This window comes from Gymnoscopelus microlampas (genome assembly GCF_963454915.1).
Source record: "Gymnoscopelus microlampas genome assembly, chromosome: 18".
Classification (NCBI taxonomy): domain Eukaryota; kingdom Metazoa; phylum Chordata; class Actinopteri; order Myctophiformes; family Myctophidae; genus Gymnoscopelus; species Gymnoscopelus microlampas.
Window position 1 is genome coordinate 20,116,364 of NC_139955.1, and position 19,958 is coordinate 20,136,321.

General features: G+C 40.4%; 2 protein-coding genes across 7 annotated transcripts in view; both read left to right on the forward strand.

Annotated features, from left to right (window-relative positions):
• Positions 1-1,559: 1,559 nt before the first annotated feature.
• On the forward strand, positions 1,560-17,798 carry il12ba (interleukin 12Ba; the record flags this gene model as incomplete). The annotated part of the gene is made up of 6 exons (XM_084041700.1): positions 1,560-1,812; positions 2,436-2,538; positions 2,975-3,219; positions 3,970-4,139; positions 5,208-5,345; positions 17,628-17,798. The coding sequence occupies 6 exons, from the start codon at positions 1,560-1,562 to the stop codon at positions 17,796-17,798; spliced, it is 1,080 nt and encodes a 359-aa protein (XP_083897826.1).
• A 642-nt stretch (positions 17,799-18,440) lies between these two features.
• The window catches only part of LOC311034269 (transcription factor COE1-like), an 81,833-nt gene continuing 80,315 nt past the window's right edge, over positions 18,441-19,958 (forward strand). For all 6 annotated transcript variants that reach the window (XM_084042109.1, XM_084042110.1, XM_084042112.1 and 3 more), the window contains exons 1-2: positions 18,441-18,633; positions 19,893-19,958. The exon at positions 19,893-19,958 is cut by the window's right edge and continues 91 nt beyond it. In XM_084042109.1, coding sequence (XP_083898235.1) covers positions 18,500-18,633; positions 19,893-19,958 — 200 coding nt within the window. In that variant the 5' untranslated portion in view covers positions 18,441-18,499. The remainder of the gene's footprint in view (positions 18,634-19,892) is intronic.

Consider the following 19,958-nt stretch of genomic DNA (forward strand, 5'->3'; position numbering starts at 1 on the left):
GTGAGAATGACACCTATTATGAGACCAGTAATAGAAACCAACAGCTTCCCTAAAATGATGTACAGTACAGAAAAATACTTGTTTTCTATACACATAAAGTGCCCAGTAAGTAAAGGCCCAGTGAGAATCCACATTAGGCCTATTGTCTTAGTTCTTATAACTTATGTTGAGGACTAACTAGTAGTCTGACAAGTCAGAGAATGTAGCTACCGCCAGGCCACCACCGTCCAAAAGCCCATAATAATGTCATGTCATCATAGATCTATGAATATTACAAAATAAATCATTAGGCTAGACGTCATGTTAATGAAACAAAAGTGAAATGTCCCAAATCGTTTCAAATTGTTTGGGACTGGGACATCACCAGTGGTGTAAAGTAATTTACTCAAGAATTATACTTAACTAAAATGTCAAGGTACTTTTACTTAATTGAGTATTTCTATTTCTTGATACTTTATACTTGTACTCCACTACACCTCAGAGGCAAATGTTGCTGCATTCACAAACTTCCCTCTAAAGGCATGAACGAGAATTCAACCCACTCAATGAAAGGGGAAGGGCACAATGAATGGGCCACCTTTCGCAATGCGAACAGCCTAAAAATCACTTTCCGAACAAGACAATGAAGACACCTCGACAGGAAGTGAGAAAGTGATGTTCTGGTATTCCTATGTTTGCTTAGGACAGTTGTCCTAAAAAGTGAAGTTACTCTTTAGACTGGGAAATTTCCTTGACTCAAATGTCAGCAGCATGTATAAAAGCCCATCCAAATATACTGTAGCATTCAAATGGTGGTGGCCACCAGCGTCAATTAAAGGTAGGGTAAGTGATATTTTTTGGTAATTTCTTTTTTTTGTTAAAAAGGTTCAAGTACTTTATTCTGATAGTAATCATTGCTACAGAGCATTTGTTCGGTCACAGGGGTCTCTCCAGCTCTTTAGTAAACGGAATATAGTACATTTTCAGGTAGGTGGTAAAATGTAAGCCACTGGAGAGAGCACTGAAAATGCATTTTCTGTTTAATAAAGAGCTTGAGAGACATGGAAGACTCCTTTTACTGACCAAACACTCTATAGCAATGAGTACTATCAGAATATAGAGCTATTTAACACTTATTTTAACCAAAGTAAATCACTAACCCTACCTTTAAGGTAACTATAAATTGAATAGTTAATCTGGATAGAGGTTTTTACTTTGCTATAATGTTATGGTAATGAAGAAGGCCTACTGTTTCAGGAACTGGATTTGGTGTGATGGAGAATGTGAATTCAACTTAAGTCCATATTTTTTCAAAAGTTTATAATGTATTTAATTAACTATCTCTCTCCTTTATTTAGATGAGATTGTGTGTGTTCAGCATCTTTTGCGCACTTCTACAACAAGTCCATGTCCAAAACCCAAGGAATCAATGGACTCTCCTGCCAAACGGTAGGTTTGGTCACTATAGGTATCAGAACACATGTGCTAATTTCCAATAAGTCTAGTTTAAATGTAGCTAAAAATAATTAACTGCTATTTTAGTTGTCGTTGTGGAGGTGACTGGCTCCTCCGGCCAGCTGATGTTGACCTGCTTGAACCAGACCAGTGAGGAAGATTATGATGATATTAATAACATCTCCTGGATGAAGGACGGGGGGGTGGAGGAAGAAACCATCAGGGGGAACTCGTACCTCGTACGGTTGGATGAGAGCCAGGGTGGAGGCAACTACACCTGCCACAGCAAGAATGGATCCCTCCTCAACCACACCGTGGTACTGATCCAAGAGGATGAAGAACTCGAGAAGAAGAAGATTTTACAGAAGACTGGCCAAGGTATGGACCTGTTAGTAAGACTGGCAGACTGACTGTGCTAAGCAGCATAATGTCCAGTCATATAGGTAATAAAATATTAAAATAAAAAGTGATAAAAGTACTAGCCTAGTAGTCACTACTACTGTAGTAAGTAATGAAGTGTAAAAAACGAATAATGTATAATGTGGTAAATGTCCGACTTGGGTTAAAAGTTAAATACAAGTTGTACCTTCCCTGGGACAGAATATAGACTACAGTTTACAATTCTGTCTTTCCTAATATGTAGGATTACCTACCTACTAAGAGATCAATAAAGGTTAGAAAAAAGTACATAATACATAGAAAATAATGGATTAATAAATTTACCAAAGATATACAAAATATACATTCATGCAGCAAAAGGATGAATATGTTTTCAACCAAGTTATGCAAGTACCAGCAGCTTTTCAAAGTGTTTTTGTGTATGGTTTGTTTATGCGTTTGATGTGGCTAGTATACTAGTATACATGTTTGGCATACATTTGCCTATGTACAGTATATCTGTATACTATATGTATATGTATTTACATACTACTTTTAGCATGTATATGCTATGTGTTTGTGTATATAATAGTATATGCATGCATATAATTATTTACCACCAGACTATTTAGACTGCTCTGCAGAGAATTACAATGGGGAGTTCCACTGCTCTTGGCTATGGGATCCATATCGCTCAGGGAAAGTCACCTTTGTCAGAGCTGAACGGTAAGCAAAGAAATTAAAGATGTGTTGTATTCAATGCTCATAATTTATCCAAACTCTTCTCCATACTACAGACAAAGACAGTCTTTGAATAATATTTGCTGGAAAAGTGTTGATGACTTTAGTGTATTGTTTATCAGAAGACACAATTCTGCCATTACAAATTTATCAATTTGTTACCTCATCTGATCAGAATCAGAATATTTTGTAGTATTCTGTGAGGAGAGAGGATAGAGGCAGAGTGAGAACAAAGGGAAAGAGATAGAATATGGTTAAATAGAACAAATAAAGATACTATATACATACATTATATACAGATAGTGTATGTGAAAGCAGATATATAGATTACATTTTATGTTAGCAGCATATTCAGGATGGTGTGTACATGTTATTTGAAACGGCATCTAAACCAAATAATGCCATCCTGTTTTGTACGTAGTGGCTATGATGGTATGGACCATACGCAGTGCTCTGTGGATCCCAGTGGACAGCGATGGACCTGCTCCTCAGCAGCAGGGGACATTGTCTGTTCAGTGGACAGCAGTGGACGCGGTCTGTCCTGCCTGGACAAACAGCACTGTCCCTACGCAGAGGAGACGCAGCGCGTCTCTCTCAGCATCTATGTCACCAGTGACCTTTTCCTGGTGGAGGAATACTCTCAGAACTTCTACCTGTCTGAGATAGGTGAGAATAGCCTGGTTGCATTTGATTTCCTGAAATCAAATGCAAATGATAGTTCCGGAGGGGGAGGGGGGGGGGGGGGTTACTAGGCTATGGTGAGATGTGAACGATGGTTTGATCTAATGATAGAGTTCATTTGGTTAAATGGTTAGAAAATGAATCCAGCGTCCCTATTCTGGGGCAAACAACATTCAGTGAAAATAGCGATCTACAAGCACACAACTTGTTGTAACCGAACACATTGTGAGCTTGTAGATCTGCTATTTTCTACGAAAATATTCAGTGTAAGGAAAAAAGGAGGGGATCTAGTATAAACCCCTAGGGCACTGCTCATTTAAGTATGAAGGGTTTCAGTGGGCACGTCCTATAGTGTTGTGCACTTAAAATGCCTGATCTACAAGCTCATTGCATTGCATTGTGCAATATGCAATTTCCACTATTTTCATTTTATAAGAGTGTGTCTGTTACAAGCCTGTTACAAAGTAAGTTGCCTAAGTTGTTAACACACTTCCTAGCAATAAAAGATTATTTCAAAGAGTCTATTTTACTTAGTGGTATATATTGCAAGTATTGTACATTTAGTTCTGAATATACGTCATGTTGATGAAGTGATACATTAAAATGTATCCTCTGATTAAAAAGTAATTACATTTTAAAAGATGTAAGTTACAATAGTCAAAAAATAAGAACGTATTTGTATCTACAGTAATGAAACCTCTCCCTCTCTCTGGTTGGTTTCTGTGTCTCTCTCAGTGAAACCTGGCAGAGTGACGATCAGTCAAGTCAACAGCACCACAATAGAGTGGGTTTACCCCAGCTCATGGAGCAGCCCCTACTCGTACTTCCCTCTCAGCTTCCAGGTGGCAGAGGTCAGGGGATGTAAAGACTGTACCAACCCCTGCACGCATCTTAATCCTACAATGGTGAGAGGCTGAAGCCTGATGCGACAGTGTTTTTTTGATTCATTGAATACTTTATTAACAGTTTGCAAAATAGTACAGAGGTACAATTATACAATAATGCTAAAAGGATAACACGAAAAGTCCTAAGAGGTTGTTGCCATTGTGGTCGAAATTGGCCGCACTTGTAGACCTGCTATGTTCCACGTGGGTACACACAGGTTTTATCATATTTAAATAACCATACAATATACGATTTTTGGAAAATTGTATCAATTATTCAATCAAATCTGTCTACATGCCATCTGCCATCTGCCAGCCATTTATCAACAAATACATTTTTTAGCTTTGTCATAAAAAACATTCACCTCCTCATAATGTCCCTGAAAGTCCCAATTCTGCAAGATAGTGTACGGCAGTGGTTCTCAACCTGTGGCCCGGGGATCACTGGTGGGCCGTGATAATATTGCAAGTGGGCCCCCAAATAACTGGCAAACAGTAAGATTTTTATAAAATAACATATTTCAATACAAATTATGAAATTATGTTTCTTAGTTTAAAACCTTGGAAAGTTCGTTTTTTATTGTGTTACTGAAAAATGGGAACTTAAAGTATATTACATTAGTTCCATGGATCCAAGTCAGAACACAATCAATTAATTGATCACAACATGCTCTGACCACATAACATTAGTGGTCAGATGCCCACCCATCTGACCACATAACACTTCGCTTCTGAGATTTTCAAGTGGGCCCTGATCCAGAAAAGGTTGAGAACCACTGCTCTGCGGTATTGTCTTAACAATTAATATATTGTTGCTGTCGGGCAGAAACCTCTTATCTCCATATTTACACTTTTTACCTTTTTTTGGTAAATTAATGCCCTACTTGATCATACTACAGCGTCACACAAAAGCATCAAAAGTCGCAGATCTGCAAGCTCAAAACGTAGGTACGCGTTTTGAGATTGTAGATCTGCTACTTTTACTGTTTTTGAATTTGAATCCTGAAAAGTAACAGTTTTGGACATATGACGTTTCCACCTGACGGAGACGATATTGAAATGACATATTGTACTTTTTTCATTTCTAAGACCATGTTAATGGACTTTACGGACATACGTCAGTTCAAAGTCAAGCGCAGAAGGACCGTGTGCGTTCGAGCTCAGGATGCTCTGTGTAACTCACAGTGGAGTGAATGGAGCCACTACAGGTTGGTGCCCTCTGCTGGTGTGAAAAGAGAAAAACATACTTAAACTGCATTATGAATTCCATGCAGGATAATTTATTACAATAGCATACAATTAATCATGTAAATCTAACTTGCCAAGTACTCATACTATACTCATGGTCTCATATGGTTAAAACAGTGCTTGAACAATATGCAAATAATGATAATGTGTAATATGGTGTCTTTGTCTGTGTGTGTGTGTGTGTGTGTGTGTGTGTGTGTGTGTGTGTGTGTGTGTGTGTGTGTGTGTGTGTGTGTGTGTGTGTGTGTGTGTGTGTGTGTGTGTGTGTGATCTCAGGCGTGAAAAACGGAAGCACAAAACACAACAAAACAGAGGACAATAGGACAAATCTCTCAATAGATTTCCAACACCCAATCAAATACTTCTCTCCATTCACTTATTTATTTCTTATTTATTCTTGCAGAGTTATTTATGAATCTTGCCTATTGTTTGTGTGTGTGCGATATTCAAATATCCATCATTATGTTAAAAAGTTGAATAGGTTAACAGCTTTGGCTTATACACTATATAATATACACTATTTTCTTACCCTTATTTTTCATCTCAACAAACAAAACCATCAATGGTTAGATAGCAAATAGCACTCTGAAATGCTTCAAATTGCTTAAGTATATTCAATAGGACTAACTGTTAAACTTTAGATTTTCAGGCCTCTATGTGGCCTTCAAACCTAGTCCTACTGTATGTTGCGCTGATAAGGGCAATGGTTGCCGAAGTATGCACTTGCAGGGGAACTGGAGTTATGGCTGTGTAAAGCCCAGCCAATAGGAACACAGAGAGGGTGGGGCTTAAGCAATTAAGTCATGTCCCTATTGGCCGTCTAAGAGCACCTACCAAGTTTGGGGCCTTTAGCATGCTGGGAACCGGAGTTATGGCTGTTTAAACCCCAGCCAATAGGAACACAGAGGGGGCGGAGCAATGGTGCAGTGTGGTATTCTGATGGCAGACCCCTGACCAGTGTTGGTGCCAAGTTTGGGGCGGATCGGAGCAACAGTGGGCTTTGCTAGTCTGTATGTTACGTTAGTGACGTCCACCCACCGTCGTTTGACCCTCTAGGCAATTTTATTATAGGATATATTATGAACAGAAGATGCTAAATGAGTTAACAGGTTATCTCTTCACAGAAAAGGGGTACCAGTTTCAGTTGAACAAAACCAGCAACCAGAAGACTGGGCACCGAAACAGAACTGTTGTTGCGGAGAATTACTGATGTTGATATCTCTGTTATTTTTGGTAAGCGACCATCGTACAGAGCATAAACGACACTTCCTTGTTCATACTTTTAAAGCTTATTGGTTTTGCCCCAAAACCAATCTACCGTAGAAGCTCACAACACGTCGCATCATGAGAGTAGCGCCCAGTCTTCCCCAAAAACCCACCTGATGTGCCCAGTCTTCACCCCAAAAGAGTGTGCCCAGTCTTTCGGAAGACTGTACCTAGTGCCCTCTCTCGGAAATAATGGTGCCCAGATTTTCCTAGGCTAGTGCCCAGTCTTCTTGTATCCGCAGGGAGAATACCTACACGTCTATTGTTCCCTTTGTAGTCCCATACAATAATTACTGTGTGAAAGTACAGGAAAGGAAATGCATATAAAACAAATACTAATCCAATCTTCATATTGCAAAGAGAGGTATAAAATTATTGAATTAAAGGCAATAAAATATAAATATTTGGTTGACCTAAGTTACGTTTTGATGTCAAATATAAGGTGTTATTAAAAGGGTATGCAGTAAGCTGTAGCTTCAGCCTACACCTTTTTCAGACTGCAGATTGTGTCGTTTTTGATTATTTGAGAATCTGCCTAATTTTTTAGTACATACTATGTATGTATAGTGTATATTGTGTATATGTTATACACATGACCTAACTTCTATTATTATTATTGAATGCACTGAAAATGCAAATACATTTTCATTTTAATGCCATTATTTTAAATTATTTTAATGTTTTTGCTTTTTTTTGCTTTATTGTTAAATTATTATTGCTTTTTCTGTAAAGCACTTCTGCTCTATTTATTTTTGCTCTGTAAAGCACTTTGAGCTGCATTCATGTTATTAAAGGTGCTATATAAATAAAGTTGTATTATTATTATTCATTTATTTGTTCAGAATGTAGTTTCTCTAGCTATGTCAGTACCGTAGTACAGTATGTCCTGGTGGCTTATCCAGAGAGCAAGCCATTATGAAGCAAAACTATATAGATACTGCTCATTAGAAATACTATGGATACAGTTTATATCGTATAATAAAGATTAGGCCTAGATTGGCATATGAATTTAAAAAGTACAACATTAGAAACTTTAGTTAGCCTTCTTCCTTTTTTCTGTTATGACCGACGTTAATGAAGTAGACTGGGAATGGAATGTTGTTGATGACAACTGCAATGGAACAGTGTACAGTAAAGTACAGTCACGTTACGGTATAGTACTGTGCAATTTCCAGCCAAGTGGACACAAACATATTTGGTCAAAAAACTCCATGTCTCATTTCAGAAAAGCCCAAGCAAACAACAATACAGACAACTACTCAGTTCTGTAAATAATTATTTTGTTCTTTGTGGTACACCAGTGTTGTGTGACGAACATAGCAGATCTACAAGCTCAAAACGCACGTAAGTGGTGCATTTATGAGCTTGTAAATCGCCTATTTTCGGTGTGCGGCGCTGTCATATGACAGAGTATATATTAAGCATGACAAGGATGACCAGGAGGTTGTGGTGAACTCACTACTCACTTCCCTGTAATGAAAAGAAGAGGCAGAGTGATGTAACAACTTTGTATACCAGTTTGTATGTCAACAAGGGAAAGCAAGTACAGACGGGTGACTAATTAAAGGAAAAAACTGATTTAAATGAGTGAAGAAACATTATGAATGCAGAATCAGTGTACTGCCGTTTGCTTGACACAATTAAGCAATTAACAATCACTTCATGTTTTATGGCATGTATAAAAATGCTGAGCAGGTCTAGTTGACCTCTTTCAATGACTTGAAAGAGGGTTTGTTATTGGGGCACGGACGGCAGGAGCTAAAGTCACAACTGGCTAATGTTTCAATAGGAACGGTGACTAAAGTCATGTCTGCATTTAGAAATTGTAGTCAAAAGCACACTATCACTCCCTTCAGTGTCCAAAAAACATGTCCGCTGGTTCTGTATACTAGTGGATTTATTTGCATTCTTGTCGGCAAACAACCCAACGTAAAACTGTATAAACAAAGCATAAACAATACACGCACATAAATAATGGAACATAAGGTAACAAACATAAAATATAATGCAACATAAATGTAACAAAGGCATAAAGAAATACGAACACACCTCACTGGTTGCATGTAAAATCAAAGGAAATAGTCCAAGTGTCCACAAACAGCGACATACAAACTACAATACAATACATACAATTAACCCAACGTTCAAAATATATAATATTGACTTAGATACAAATTCATGAACAAACAAACACACACACCTTGCTCCGTCCCACGTCATGGTCTCAAGGGACCACACAAGAGTAACCACTTGTGTGTCCTACGGACAGCACACCATATAAAGAAGTTCCGGACAATGAATAAATTGGCACTTCCGGCACAGTGGTAACTCAAAACAACCAATGAACATGAAATAAATAAATCATATGAGCAATAAAAAAAATCAAGTTAAGAAAAACTAGAACTAAATCATTACAAATAAAATGATGGTCAATGAACACGACGCTCGTATATTGCGATATGTAAGGGTGCTAACCTTATATGTGTATGTTCTTGGGTGCCAACCTTGAAACTGTGGTGACTGTGTGTGTGTGTGTGTGTGTGTGTGTGTGTGTGTGTGTGTGTGTGTGTGTGTGTGTGTGTGTGTGTGTGTGTGTGTGTGTGTGTACCTTCATGTTTTAGTATCTGTAACCTCTTTGCAGCAACATCCGTATTTGAAGCATTGTCAACTCTACTGTCATGGCTACAACTTTGTGTTTTATCAGAATCAGCTTTTTTGGCCACTCATCTGAACACAATACAAGGAATTTGACAAGGTTTCTGATTCTCTCTAAGAACTTATAGGCTACACTAATAGACGTACAGTAGGACAGGAATAACAAAGCTTATTAATAAAGTCAAGTCAAATCAATTTTTTTTGTTTTGTTGATCTGGACGGTGACTGGACCCCACGGTACTTGTGTCCACCCTATTCACACTTCCTCTGCCTGGATGAGAACCAGTACACGCCTGTTCCTCTGGAAGTCCACCACAAGCTCATGGTTTTGAGCCTCAGGTGATTGTCATTGCACCATGTGACAAAGCGCTCTATCAGCCCTCTGTACTATAGCAATAGTCTCTAAGTGAAGACAACATGTTTCTCACACGCAATTATTTACTGGAATCCTACTACAGTGCATGACTATGGTGATACTGTTATAGGCTTGCCAGTTCCTCTGCTTTGGCTAAGTTTGACCCCCTGTATCATTCAGCTAAGCTTTACGATTCATTACAAATTCCGTCACTGTATTCTGTAGTTGCTATGGCTATCGCTTACAATGTGTAGGATACAATATGGTACACTTATTTATAAAGCTGTGCTTGTTAAACTGCCCATGTAAATGCCACGTTCTTTACTTTTGCAAAAAAGGCTACTCATAATTTACATTCTCAAAAGTGGTTGCATTGTACGGAATCTGCTGTTCAAACTGAGGCAGGCAAGGTGAGATTGTTCTACGCTGGGCAAGAACTGCCACCGAAAGTACCGTCAAGGATGTTACGTTGATGAAAGACACTTCCGGGGGAAATGCATACAGACGACCTACCCTGTCACTTTCTGCTCTAGTTATTGACCATGCTTTTCTCCTTGTGAGATGATAACATGCTGGGAGGGAAGTTAAGCTTGTTCTACCAAGGTCATGGAACACTTTACAGGCAAAACTCAAACTTGAGCATCTCACTCGCTAGGGATGCTCTCAGCCAAAAGATTAGCCTGATTATCAGACTGAAGCTGCGTGGTCCACTCAGAGAGTGGGCGGGGTCTATGGTATGGAACCAGGCTACCAAAAGATGTCTTTGGACTACAGATCCCTTAGCCCGTGGCGAAAATGATAATCAACAGCTTAAATTTGGGAAAAGTTAAAAATCTGCTTCAATTAATTTCAGATCGATGGGTAGGAAAATGCATAACGGCCATATAAATGCATAAAAGTCCCTGTCTGTCGAATGCTCTGTCACTGTAGCACCTGAGTGCTGCTACTGTACAGGTGCATATTGCACCACATACAGCCCAGCCTGGCACAGTCAGCTAATTGCTGTGAGTATAATATTAAGTATAATAGTATAAGTATAATAAGTATAATATTAAGCTCTCTCGTGTGTGTGTGTGTGTGTGTGTGTGTGTGTGTGTGTGTGTGTGTGTGTGTGTGTGTGTGTGTGTGTGTGTGTGTGTGTGTGTGTGTGTGTGTGCGCAAGTCACTCGCCTATCTCCACTCACAGCAGTTAACAGATTTGGGAAAAATTGGCTTATTCACTCCCTGCATATACTGTACCAATGGTCAATAATTCTTTTTTTTAATTAGGTATTAAAAGTCCTTAAATTGTCACTTTACGGTGGGGACCCCCCCAAAATCATGTGGGGACCGACCCACAGGTTGAGAACCCTGAGCCATACCACCCTATGAGGGGTGCATTTCTCCTTTCCGACATGTCGCCTTTCCGACGTTGACGAACCCTATACCTAACCCTAACCCTAACCCTAACCGCACGCGGAAGCCACTAGTCGGAGTGGTGAGATGTCGGAATGGAGAGTGAACACCCCCTATGAGCAGGGGTTAGGTGAGTCGTAGGTGTGAGGTTAAGTACTAACCTGATCAGTTTGTTTTGAGAGGTCTGAACTGAAGTTTTACTTTAAATGCCTTATGGCGCTTTGGCGCTAGACTAGAGCAGTGGTTCTCAACCTTTTCAGGCCTTGACCCCCCAAAATAATCATATTTGAACTGGGGACCCCCCACCCTGACAAGCACTTGGAATGGAGTTGTGGCTTTTTGTTTGACTCTGTTCCAGAGATAAATATTGTGAAAATAGCAGATCTACAAGCTCACAACACCTCGCAACACGAGGCGCTGTGAGCTTGTAGATCTGCTATTTTCACAATGTTTGCCTCTTTCTTATATTATTTTATATTATTCTTTCTTATACAGTTTGGCCAATATTTTACCAGTTTTTCTAGTTTAGTTTGTTGTTTACCCCAAATCATGTGGGGACCCCCTGGGGGTCCCGACCCACAGGTTGAGAACCATTGGACTAGAGTACCATGCGGTGCATGCATATTGACATTGATTGGTTGTTGTACCGACCGTTCTTGTATTCATATGGTAGGTAGCTCTGGCAGTGGTGTAAAGAATCTAAGTACATTTACTCAAGAACTGTACTTAAGTACAATTTTGAATAATTTTACTTTACTGGAGGATTTCCAATTTTCAGTACTTTTACTTCTACACCACTACATCTCAGAGGCAAATATTGTACTTTTACTCCACTACAATTAGGCCTATTTGACAACTTTAGTTACTAGTTACTTTTCATATATAAATCATGAAACATACATAAACCACTTTAGCCCTATTTTATACATACTGTAGAAGATCTGTAAGTTCACAAGATGGGTTGTGAGCATATAGAGGTAATATTGTGAGCATCTGCTATTTCTGCTATTTTCAAACACTATCTAGTACTTTTACGTTTGGTAGGCCTACTTTTTAAGTATATTTTGATGCCAATACTTTTGTACTTTTACTCAAGTAACATTTTGAAGACAGGCCTTCTCCTTGTCAGAGTATTTTTATATTGTGGTATTGCTACTTTTACTGAGGTAAAATAACTGAATACTTCTTCCACCACTGTGACTGATGGTATGTATAGACCCCTTAACAGACGACGTCACACTGATGAGAACCAGTATGCGTGCAACCAGTACGCGCGCAATGAAACCCATTCTATCAGCTCTCGCTAGGACGCGCCTCACTAGCCAACACACAAGAGGGGGTTGGGGTGTGCTGAAACCAGCGCACCCCGAAACAACAGGTTGGAAATTGATTGCGTGAAACAATCACCTGTGCGTCCAGTCTAAATGTTAGTAAACAAATAATTGGTCTTAGGCATTATGTTGCGTGTGTAGGCCTACTCACCCAACAATAATTGCTGCGATGTGGGGTGAATCGTGAATGAATAATTGTCCTCTAGTTTCATATCCATTTGAAAGATGTGGCAGAAAGCGTGTGTTTAGTCAAATATCTCCACTTTTCCACGAGATTCACACGGACGAGGACGACATTCACCTACCCGGAGGGGCCGAAATGATTGCAAGACTAATGAAAACTTCGTTTGGGAAGCACATGGACACAGGTGTGTGTGATTACAGTTTTTCACGATTGTATTAATTATTGGGTGAGTATACACACGCAGCTGATGACTCACCGGCACAGGAGGGCAACTGCCATTCTAGGGCTATGTTTATGAATAAATATGAGCAGTGCTGGGAAAAGTACTCACAATTTTAACTTAAGTAAAAGTATCAATAGACTATAATGTAGAAATACTCTGTTACAAGTAAAAGTTTGGTAGTCAAAATTTACTTGAATAAAAGTACAAAAGTATTGGTATAAAGTACTTAAAGGGGAAATCCACCCATTTTCAATATTTAACTATGTCATTAATATAGCATAAAGGAGTTGTGTGGAAATAAGAAAAAAGTTCCCCCCTTTCTGTGTTGCCTTGAACTGGAGGATTGATTTTGGGTTTAACATTGCAAATTACAACATGATGACTCATCGTGTTGTAATTTGCCATGTTAAACCCAAAATCAATCTTCCAGTTCAAGGCAATACAGAAAGGGGGGAACTTTTTTCTTATTTCGACACAACTCCTTTATGCTATATTAATGACATAGTTAAATATTGAAAATGGGTGGATTTCCCCTTTAAAGGTAAAATGACATGGCCCGAAATTTATTTTTGTTTGTGCGTAGGACTTTCTGGTGCATTTATCTGTTTGACCAGGCAGTGTCTGTTTTAACTCACTAGATGGCAGTATTGCACTGAACAGCGTGAGAATGAAAGCTTCTGCAGAGGCATATCGTTATGAGTACTATCCCATGGACCTGGAGTACACAGGGAGAAGACCTTGGCTTTCATGATCAAATATAGCCTCCACGTCATAGAGAGAGAGGACAGTCAGTATCAGTGACCACTCAAAACAAGCTACTACACTGTCATTACAATTCCTTCATTTGTCACCAACACATTTCTCAGTTCATTAGCCTACCAGCTTAAACAAAAATACTTGCCTGCTTATCACAACACATAATTGTGATAATACAGATACAGTTATTGTACTATCTTTACTTATACTATCTAATCTTTATTATATTATATTTAGTGCATGCTATTGCAATTGACTACCACTTAAAGCCCTATATAAGAGACTTTGTCTAACAAAAATAACAGATATAACAGCTTACAGCACCTCACATCGCAACACAGGTCTGCTAGTTTTGGACAGTTTTTGACAATTTTCGCCTATAATAGCATGTCCACAATAGGGACACTAGGTTGAGAGTGGTTGGTGGTTATATGCTTCTCTAATATATAACTATACAGTTTTGGATTGTTTTTACAGAATAGTCCTGTCCCCTTTTATGTATAGCCTACAGAACATATTGTTAGACAGAAGGCTCATTCTCATGAAGCATATGCCTGATTTTTTACAACAAGTCATTTTATGAGTCTTCAATTCAATCAGGCCATTATTATCATCAGCCCAACCTCTTGATTTACGAGAACATCTGGTGGTTGTACAGGAGACGGGTGTTAATGTCTCCAACTAGCCTTTTCCACGTCACAATTAATTCAAACTGTCCAGTCGTGGTATATTGCACACCAAAATCTTTAATAACATTCCCATATGTTTGGCATCTAGGTATAGCCGTGGACACTCAACAGACACTCAAAGTCCCCTCAGTCCAAACACACACACACATGCATGCAATCTCTCTTTCTCTCTTCACAGTAAAATCCTCAGTGTTCATTTATCCATTTGTAGCTCAGAGAGTTTAGAAATGTAACCAAATGGGCACTATGCGTGCAATCTCTCCTCTCTGCTCAGTAAAATCCTCAGTGTTCATATATCCATTTGTAACTCAGAGAGTTTACAAATGTAACCAAATGGACAATAACGGGTCCATTTACATTTGTACACTCAGAATTAACACTGTGGATTTTACTGCGTATCCTCCTCACCCTGTGTATTCGCTGGGGCCTTCAGCATACATGTAATGGACAGAGATATCTTGCAAACCTTATGTCTGGCCGGGTGTCATGGAGTTCGTTAATCGGGGTATTAACATGACTGGATCAACTGACATCTCTGTTTTTGGATACGGAGTGATAGTGATATTTGGGCTAACAGTCCGTGTTGGTGCTGCCCCATATAAATACAAGCCATCCCGTGGGGCCTCAACCCCGTGCTCTGCATGCCGTCCGAGGCAGACAGATCATGGTGAGAGAGCTGCCCACAATCAAATAAATGTGCTGAAGGATAGTCCCGAACGTGTGTGTGTCTGTCTGTCTGTCTGTCTGTCTGTCTGTCTGTCTGCCTGCTGCCTATCTGTCCATAGGCCTGTCGGCCTGTGTGTGTGTGTGTGTGTGTGTGTGTGTGTGTGTGTGTGTGTGTGTGTGTGTGTGTGCGTGCGTGCGTGCGTGCGTGCGTGCGTGTGTGCATGCATTTGTGCCACAGTGTCTGTCAATTTGTGTGTGTGTGTGTGTGTGTGTGTGTGTGTGTGTGTGTGTGTGTGTGTGTGTGTGTGTGTGTGTGTGTGTGTGTGTGTGTGTGTGTGTGTGTGTGTGTGTGTGTGTGTGTGTGTGTGTGTGAGAGAGAGAGAGATTTTGTCTCATGTTGCTTGTATTTGTCACTATCTGTTGTATCGTGTCATCACATGGTCGACTCCTCACATTTCTCTTCCCCCAGCAGGGGACATAAATAAACAGCTATTTAAATAAACATAAATAAACATAAATAAACCGCTATGATGGGATTGGTGTCTAACCTTCACACTTATCGAACTCTGCACTCTTATAACCTCCACTACACCCAAAGTTTAATGAGAACTGTACATTTCAGAGGCAACAGTGTACACATACTGCTCAAATTACTTCATATTCTTTCCTTTGACATTCCTGCCAGACTGGATAAAATATTGAATTAATTCTCATTAAAATAATCAAATGACAACCCAATACACATGGACTGAACATGCGTACCTCAAACAAAGCTGCTGACTTGGAATCAAGTTAGTGAGCGTACATACTATTAAGGGCCAAGTAGACAGACAGACAGACAGACAGACAGACACAATTGATTGATCAATCGATCAATGGATCGATAGATAGATATAGATACATACATAGATAATATAGACAGGCCTTTATTGAAATTCAGATGTCATTGCAGCACCACAGTAGGCATGATGAGACACATGCAGGTAAGAGTAGAGAGATAGAGAATAAATGGTAAGATAAAAAAAATCAATAAAAGATCAGATAAATAGGAAGAGAAGACTTAAAATCTGGCCTGGCCATCTGCACTTGCAGTGATAGTATATACACAGACATAATGTATGAAACATTAGTAAATGTAAATAAAGGTCTACGTATCATGTAGGCTACAGTCTATCACCAGTAGCAGTATACTTAATGTCTGGCCTGGCCTTTCTGCAATTGGACCCACCGGGTTAGCATAAAGTGTGAACCATTTATAGATGTAAATATAGGCATCAGTATGCTTATGCCGTACTTATTAGATTCCATGGCTATGTGAACGGGCAGACTGTGCACATTGTGCACTTATTTCTATGTTTGAGCTAGCTTTAATTTGCTTTATTTTATTTTACTTTTTCAATTACAGAGCTCTTGCTTAACCCTGACATACAGAATGTGGTTCAACACCAGTGTCAGAGATAGACTGCATGTGTTCAACAGATTTTTAACAGGAATCTACAAAGTGCATGGCTGCCAGGATTTTGCATAATTTGGTTTTTATTTTGCCTTGGTCAATATAAAACGTTACACACATGAACAGTTTGCATTCCACCCAAAGATATAAGATAAGATAAGATGTAAGGGGGAAATAGGTTGTTTTGGTTGCCAAATAGTTCCAGCTTCAATACAATATTAATGCGCAAAACAGACCCAAAAATATTTGTTTTTAGACAAAGAGGTACATCGGTTTATTGTAAGGATGTGCTAATGGTGCAGTTGAGAAGAGATAACATCAAGATTAAATATGTTCTCTCTCACACTTCTACATAAAGTATTAATGTAATGTTCATATTTCTCATAAATATTTCTTGCTGTTACACTATTAACATTAATGGTCATAGTTAAGTTTTTTTTTCTCCTTATAAAGTTAATATAATAATCAGTGAGCCCGGGTGCTATTCTACAATCCCTGTGAATTCTCATTTAAGAAATTAAAGGGATGTTTTTGTTGTAGACAGATGTGGGTAGTCTGTCAGCTGCAGCTCAAATCACCTCGAAAGTGACACAACATCAGTCCCAAATCTCCATATCTCCCACCCAAGTCTGAAGCCTAATTTAGCTATAGCAGCCTATCCATATAGTGGGCCTACCAGGGGCGTGCTGGGACAAAAATTCAGCTCTGGGATTTTCCGAAAATTTTCAATAAAAAAAAAAAAAACATGCTGCAGTTGTCTTGGGTGGCCCACCGGCCGTCTGGCGGCCCGTAAATGGCGCGGCCGTTCTGGAATTTTCCCGAATTTCCCAGTGGCCAGCACGTCCCTGGGGCCTACGGTGTCGCTTGCCGAAAAGACAAAGCTGATCTTCAAGCTATATAAATATAAAAGCCTGAGAGAGAGGATGTCAAAGAGAGAGGCAATTTTGAGCATCAAACGTGTGTCCTCACCTGTGTTGGTGGTGTTTAACTGATCAGCAGAAACGGATCGAATTGGCAATACCGGTGGCGCGCGCACACACACACACACGCACGCACGCACGCACGCACGCACACACACACACACACACACACACACACACACACACACACACACACACACACACACACACACACACACACACACACACACACACACACACACACACACAGCTTCTGGCTAAGTGGCCGGGGCGGGACACAGTAATGGGACGGGGGGGGCGGGGTTAGGGTTCAGTGGACAGCTGATTGTCCAAACAGTGTTGTGTGCTGAGGGGGCGTGTCGGCGTAGCCCGGCCGGTCCGCCACTCCCCCTCGTCCGCACGCCACGCCCCCTCCTCCCTACCCCGCTCCCGTCAGGAATCCCAGAGACCGTCGCTCCAAAGTGATTCCTCAGGGAAGCAAAGAGCGCAAATCACCCGAGTTGCGGGAGCGCATGTATCTGCCGACACGCCGGGACTGACTGCCTCTTTGCCTTGTTGTGTGTGATTTTCATTCACCCGAAACGAGGAAAAGACTTTTAGTCAATAAAGAAAAAAAACAAGGGAACCAAGAAGAAGAAGGAGGAGGAGGAGGAGGAGGGAGGAAAGGGAAAACGTGTTTAGGATCTCTTTGATTTGATTTTCTCTCTCGCTGCGGACTGTTTGTTCCCCCTAAAAACTGACGTTTTGCCGGGTTTCTTCTTTCTTGCACCTTGATCCGGGGGACCGTCGCCAACTCTGAGCTTCTCATCCTGATCGTTCCCCTCCCTAGTTGCTGTTGTTTCTCTTTTTTCCATCTCACATTTGTTGACATGCGGTGCAGCAGCAGCTATAGCCCTGGATGCTGACAGACAGCTCCCCCTCCGTCTTCCACATGTCGCATGTTTTTGTTTACTTTTGTGTGAGAGGCAGCGCAAAGTAAACTAAACACCAAGTGAAATAGACCACGACGCCACTTTGCTCTGTGCGACGACATCGATTCTCGCTTCTTCTGTGACAGAAGCGCGATCAAACGCAAGAAGAAGAGAGGAGGGGAGGCAGCAAAAAAGAGAAGAGGAGAGAGGTAGAGAGAGAGGGGGGGGGAGAGAGAGAGAGAGAGAGAGAGAGAGAGAGAGAGAGAGAGAGAGAGAGAGAGAGAGAGAGAGAGAGAGAGAGATAGTGACGACGAGAAGGTGCTGTTTTGATGTTCGGCATCCAGGAGAGCATACACCGGAGTGGGAGTAGTATGAAAGAAGAGCCCATGGTGGCCGGGATGAACGCGGTTCGGACATGGATGCAGGGCGCCGGGGTGCTGGACGCCAACACAGCCGCCCAGAGGTGAGCCTGAGGCGGCTTTCTGCTGCGCGCCTATCCGCTGACTCCTCCGGGGCGTAGAGAGAGAAGGCGATCTGGGGGAGAGAGAAGGAGATCCATGTAGAGAGGAGATCTATGGGGGAGACACGGAGGAGACGCTCCTTTTGGGTATTAAGAGACGGAGCGCGCCTGTCTCACTGGGGGCATCATGCTTGTTCTGTTCCCAGAGGATGTACAGTAGCTGTGCTGCATGGGATTGAACCAAGAAGTTATTTCATATCCAACGTGATCCAACGTTTTTTGATTAAAAGCGGTTTGTCATTATTGTGGAATAATAGCCCACTGTAGCACAACAAGGCCCCCCCTTTTTTAAATGCTTTGGGGGTTTTATTTTTTAGGCTGTATCCTGATTGATTGATTGAATACTTTATTTAGCAGTTTGCAAAAAAAGAACAGAAAGTAGCCTGTTCTATACGATGGGATGCTAAATAGGATTAAACCCAAGAAAGCACTATGGCTTATCCTTTTCACTTCAAGGTTCCAAAAGTGTTTTATCAGTTTTTGTGCCTAATTTATTCACTTTTGGGACGACTCACTTCGCTTATAGTTTGATTGGCTAATTTCGTCACCGTCGCATGCGGTTTAACAAGGTCTTTGGCTACTTTTTAATGGGACTGTTTAAATAGTCACATTATAATCTACAATTACATAATTCCATTATGGGGGAGAAAGGATCGAATTTGAAGGTGACCGAGTTAGTGTAAAAAAATGAAAACGTCCCGCACGTTATTATAGGCCTAATTAACCGTATCCTTCACGCTATTGATAGGCCTGTACTGCACATTATGAACTTGTTATCGGGTTAAATTTGTAAAATTAAAATTGTTGGGTCTTCTAACGTGACATCCAAATATGTTAGACTTTTTTTTTTAATCTTGGAAAGTGTAATAGGATATTTTTTTACTCTGGTTAGGTGAATGAAGTGAAATGCGTTTTTTTTATTGATTGAATACTTTATTAACAGTTTGCAAAAACAAGGCACGGTGGCACAGATTTATACAAAAGAATGCTTAAAGGATGACCCAGATAAGCCCTCAGGGCTTGTTTCCATTAAGGTCCTTCATGAAGAATTGCGTTTATATTGTGCTTATCTTAAAATGGACAGTTTAGATTAGATTCTTTTTTTAAATGTAGCCTATAAGCCTACTACAATAGTGTTATTTTATCTTTTGTGTTTTACTATTAATTTTGTTACCGACCGATGCGTGTGCTTGTGTCCGCAGTGGAGTGGGACTCGCTCGGGCTCACTTCGAGAAGCAGCCGCCCTCCAACCTTCGGAAGTCCAACTT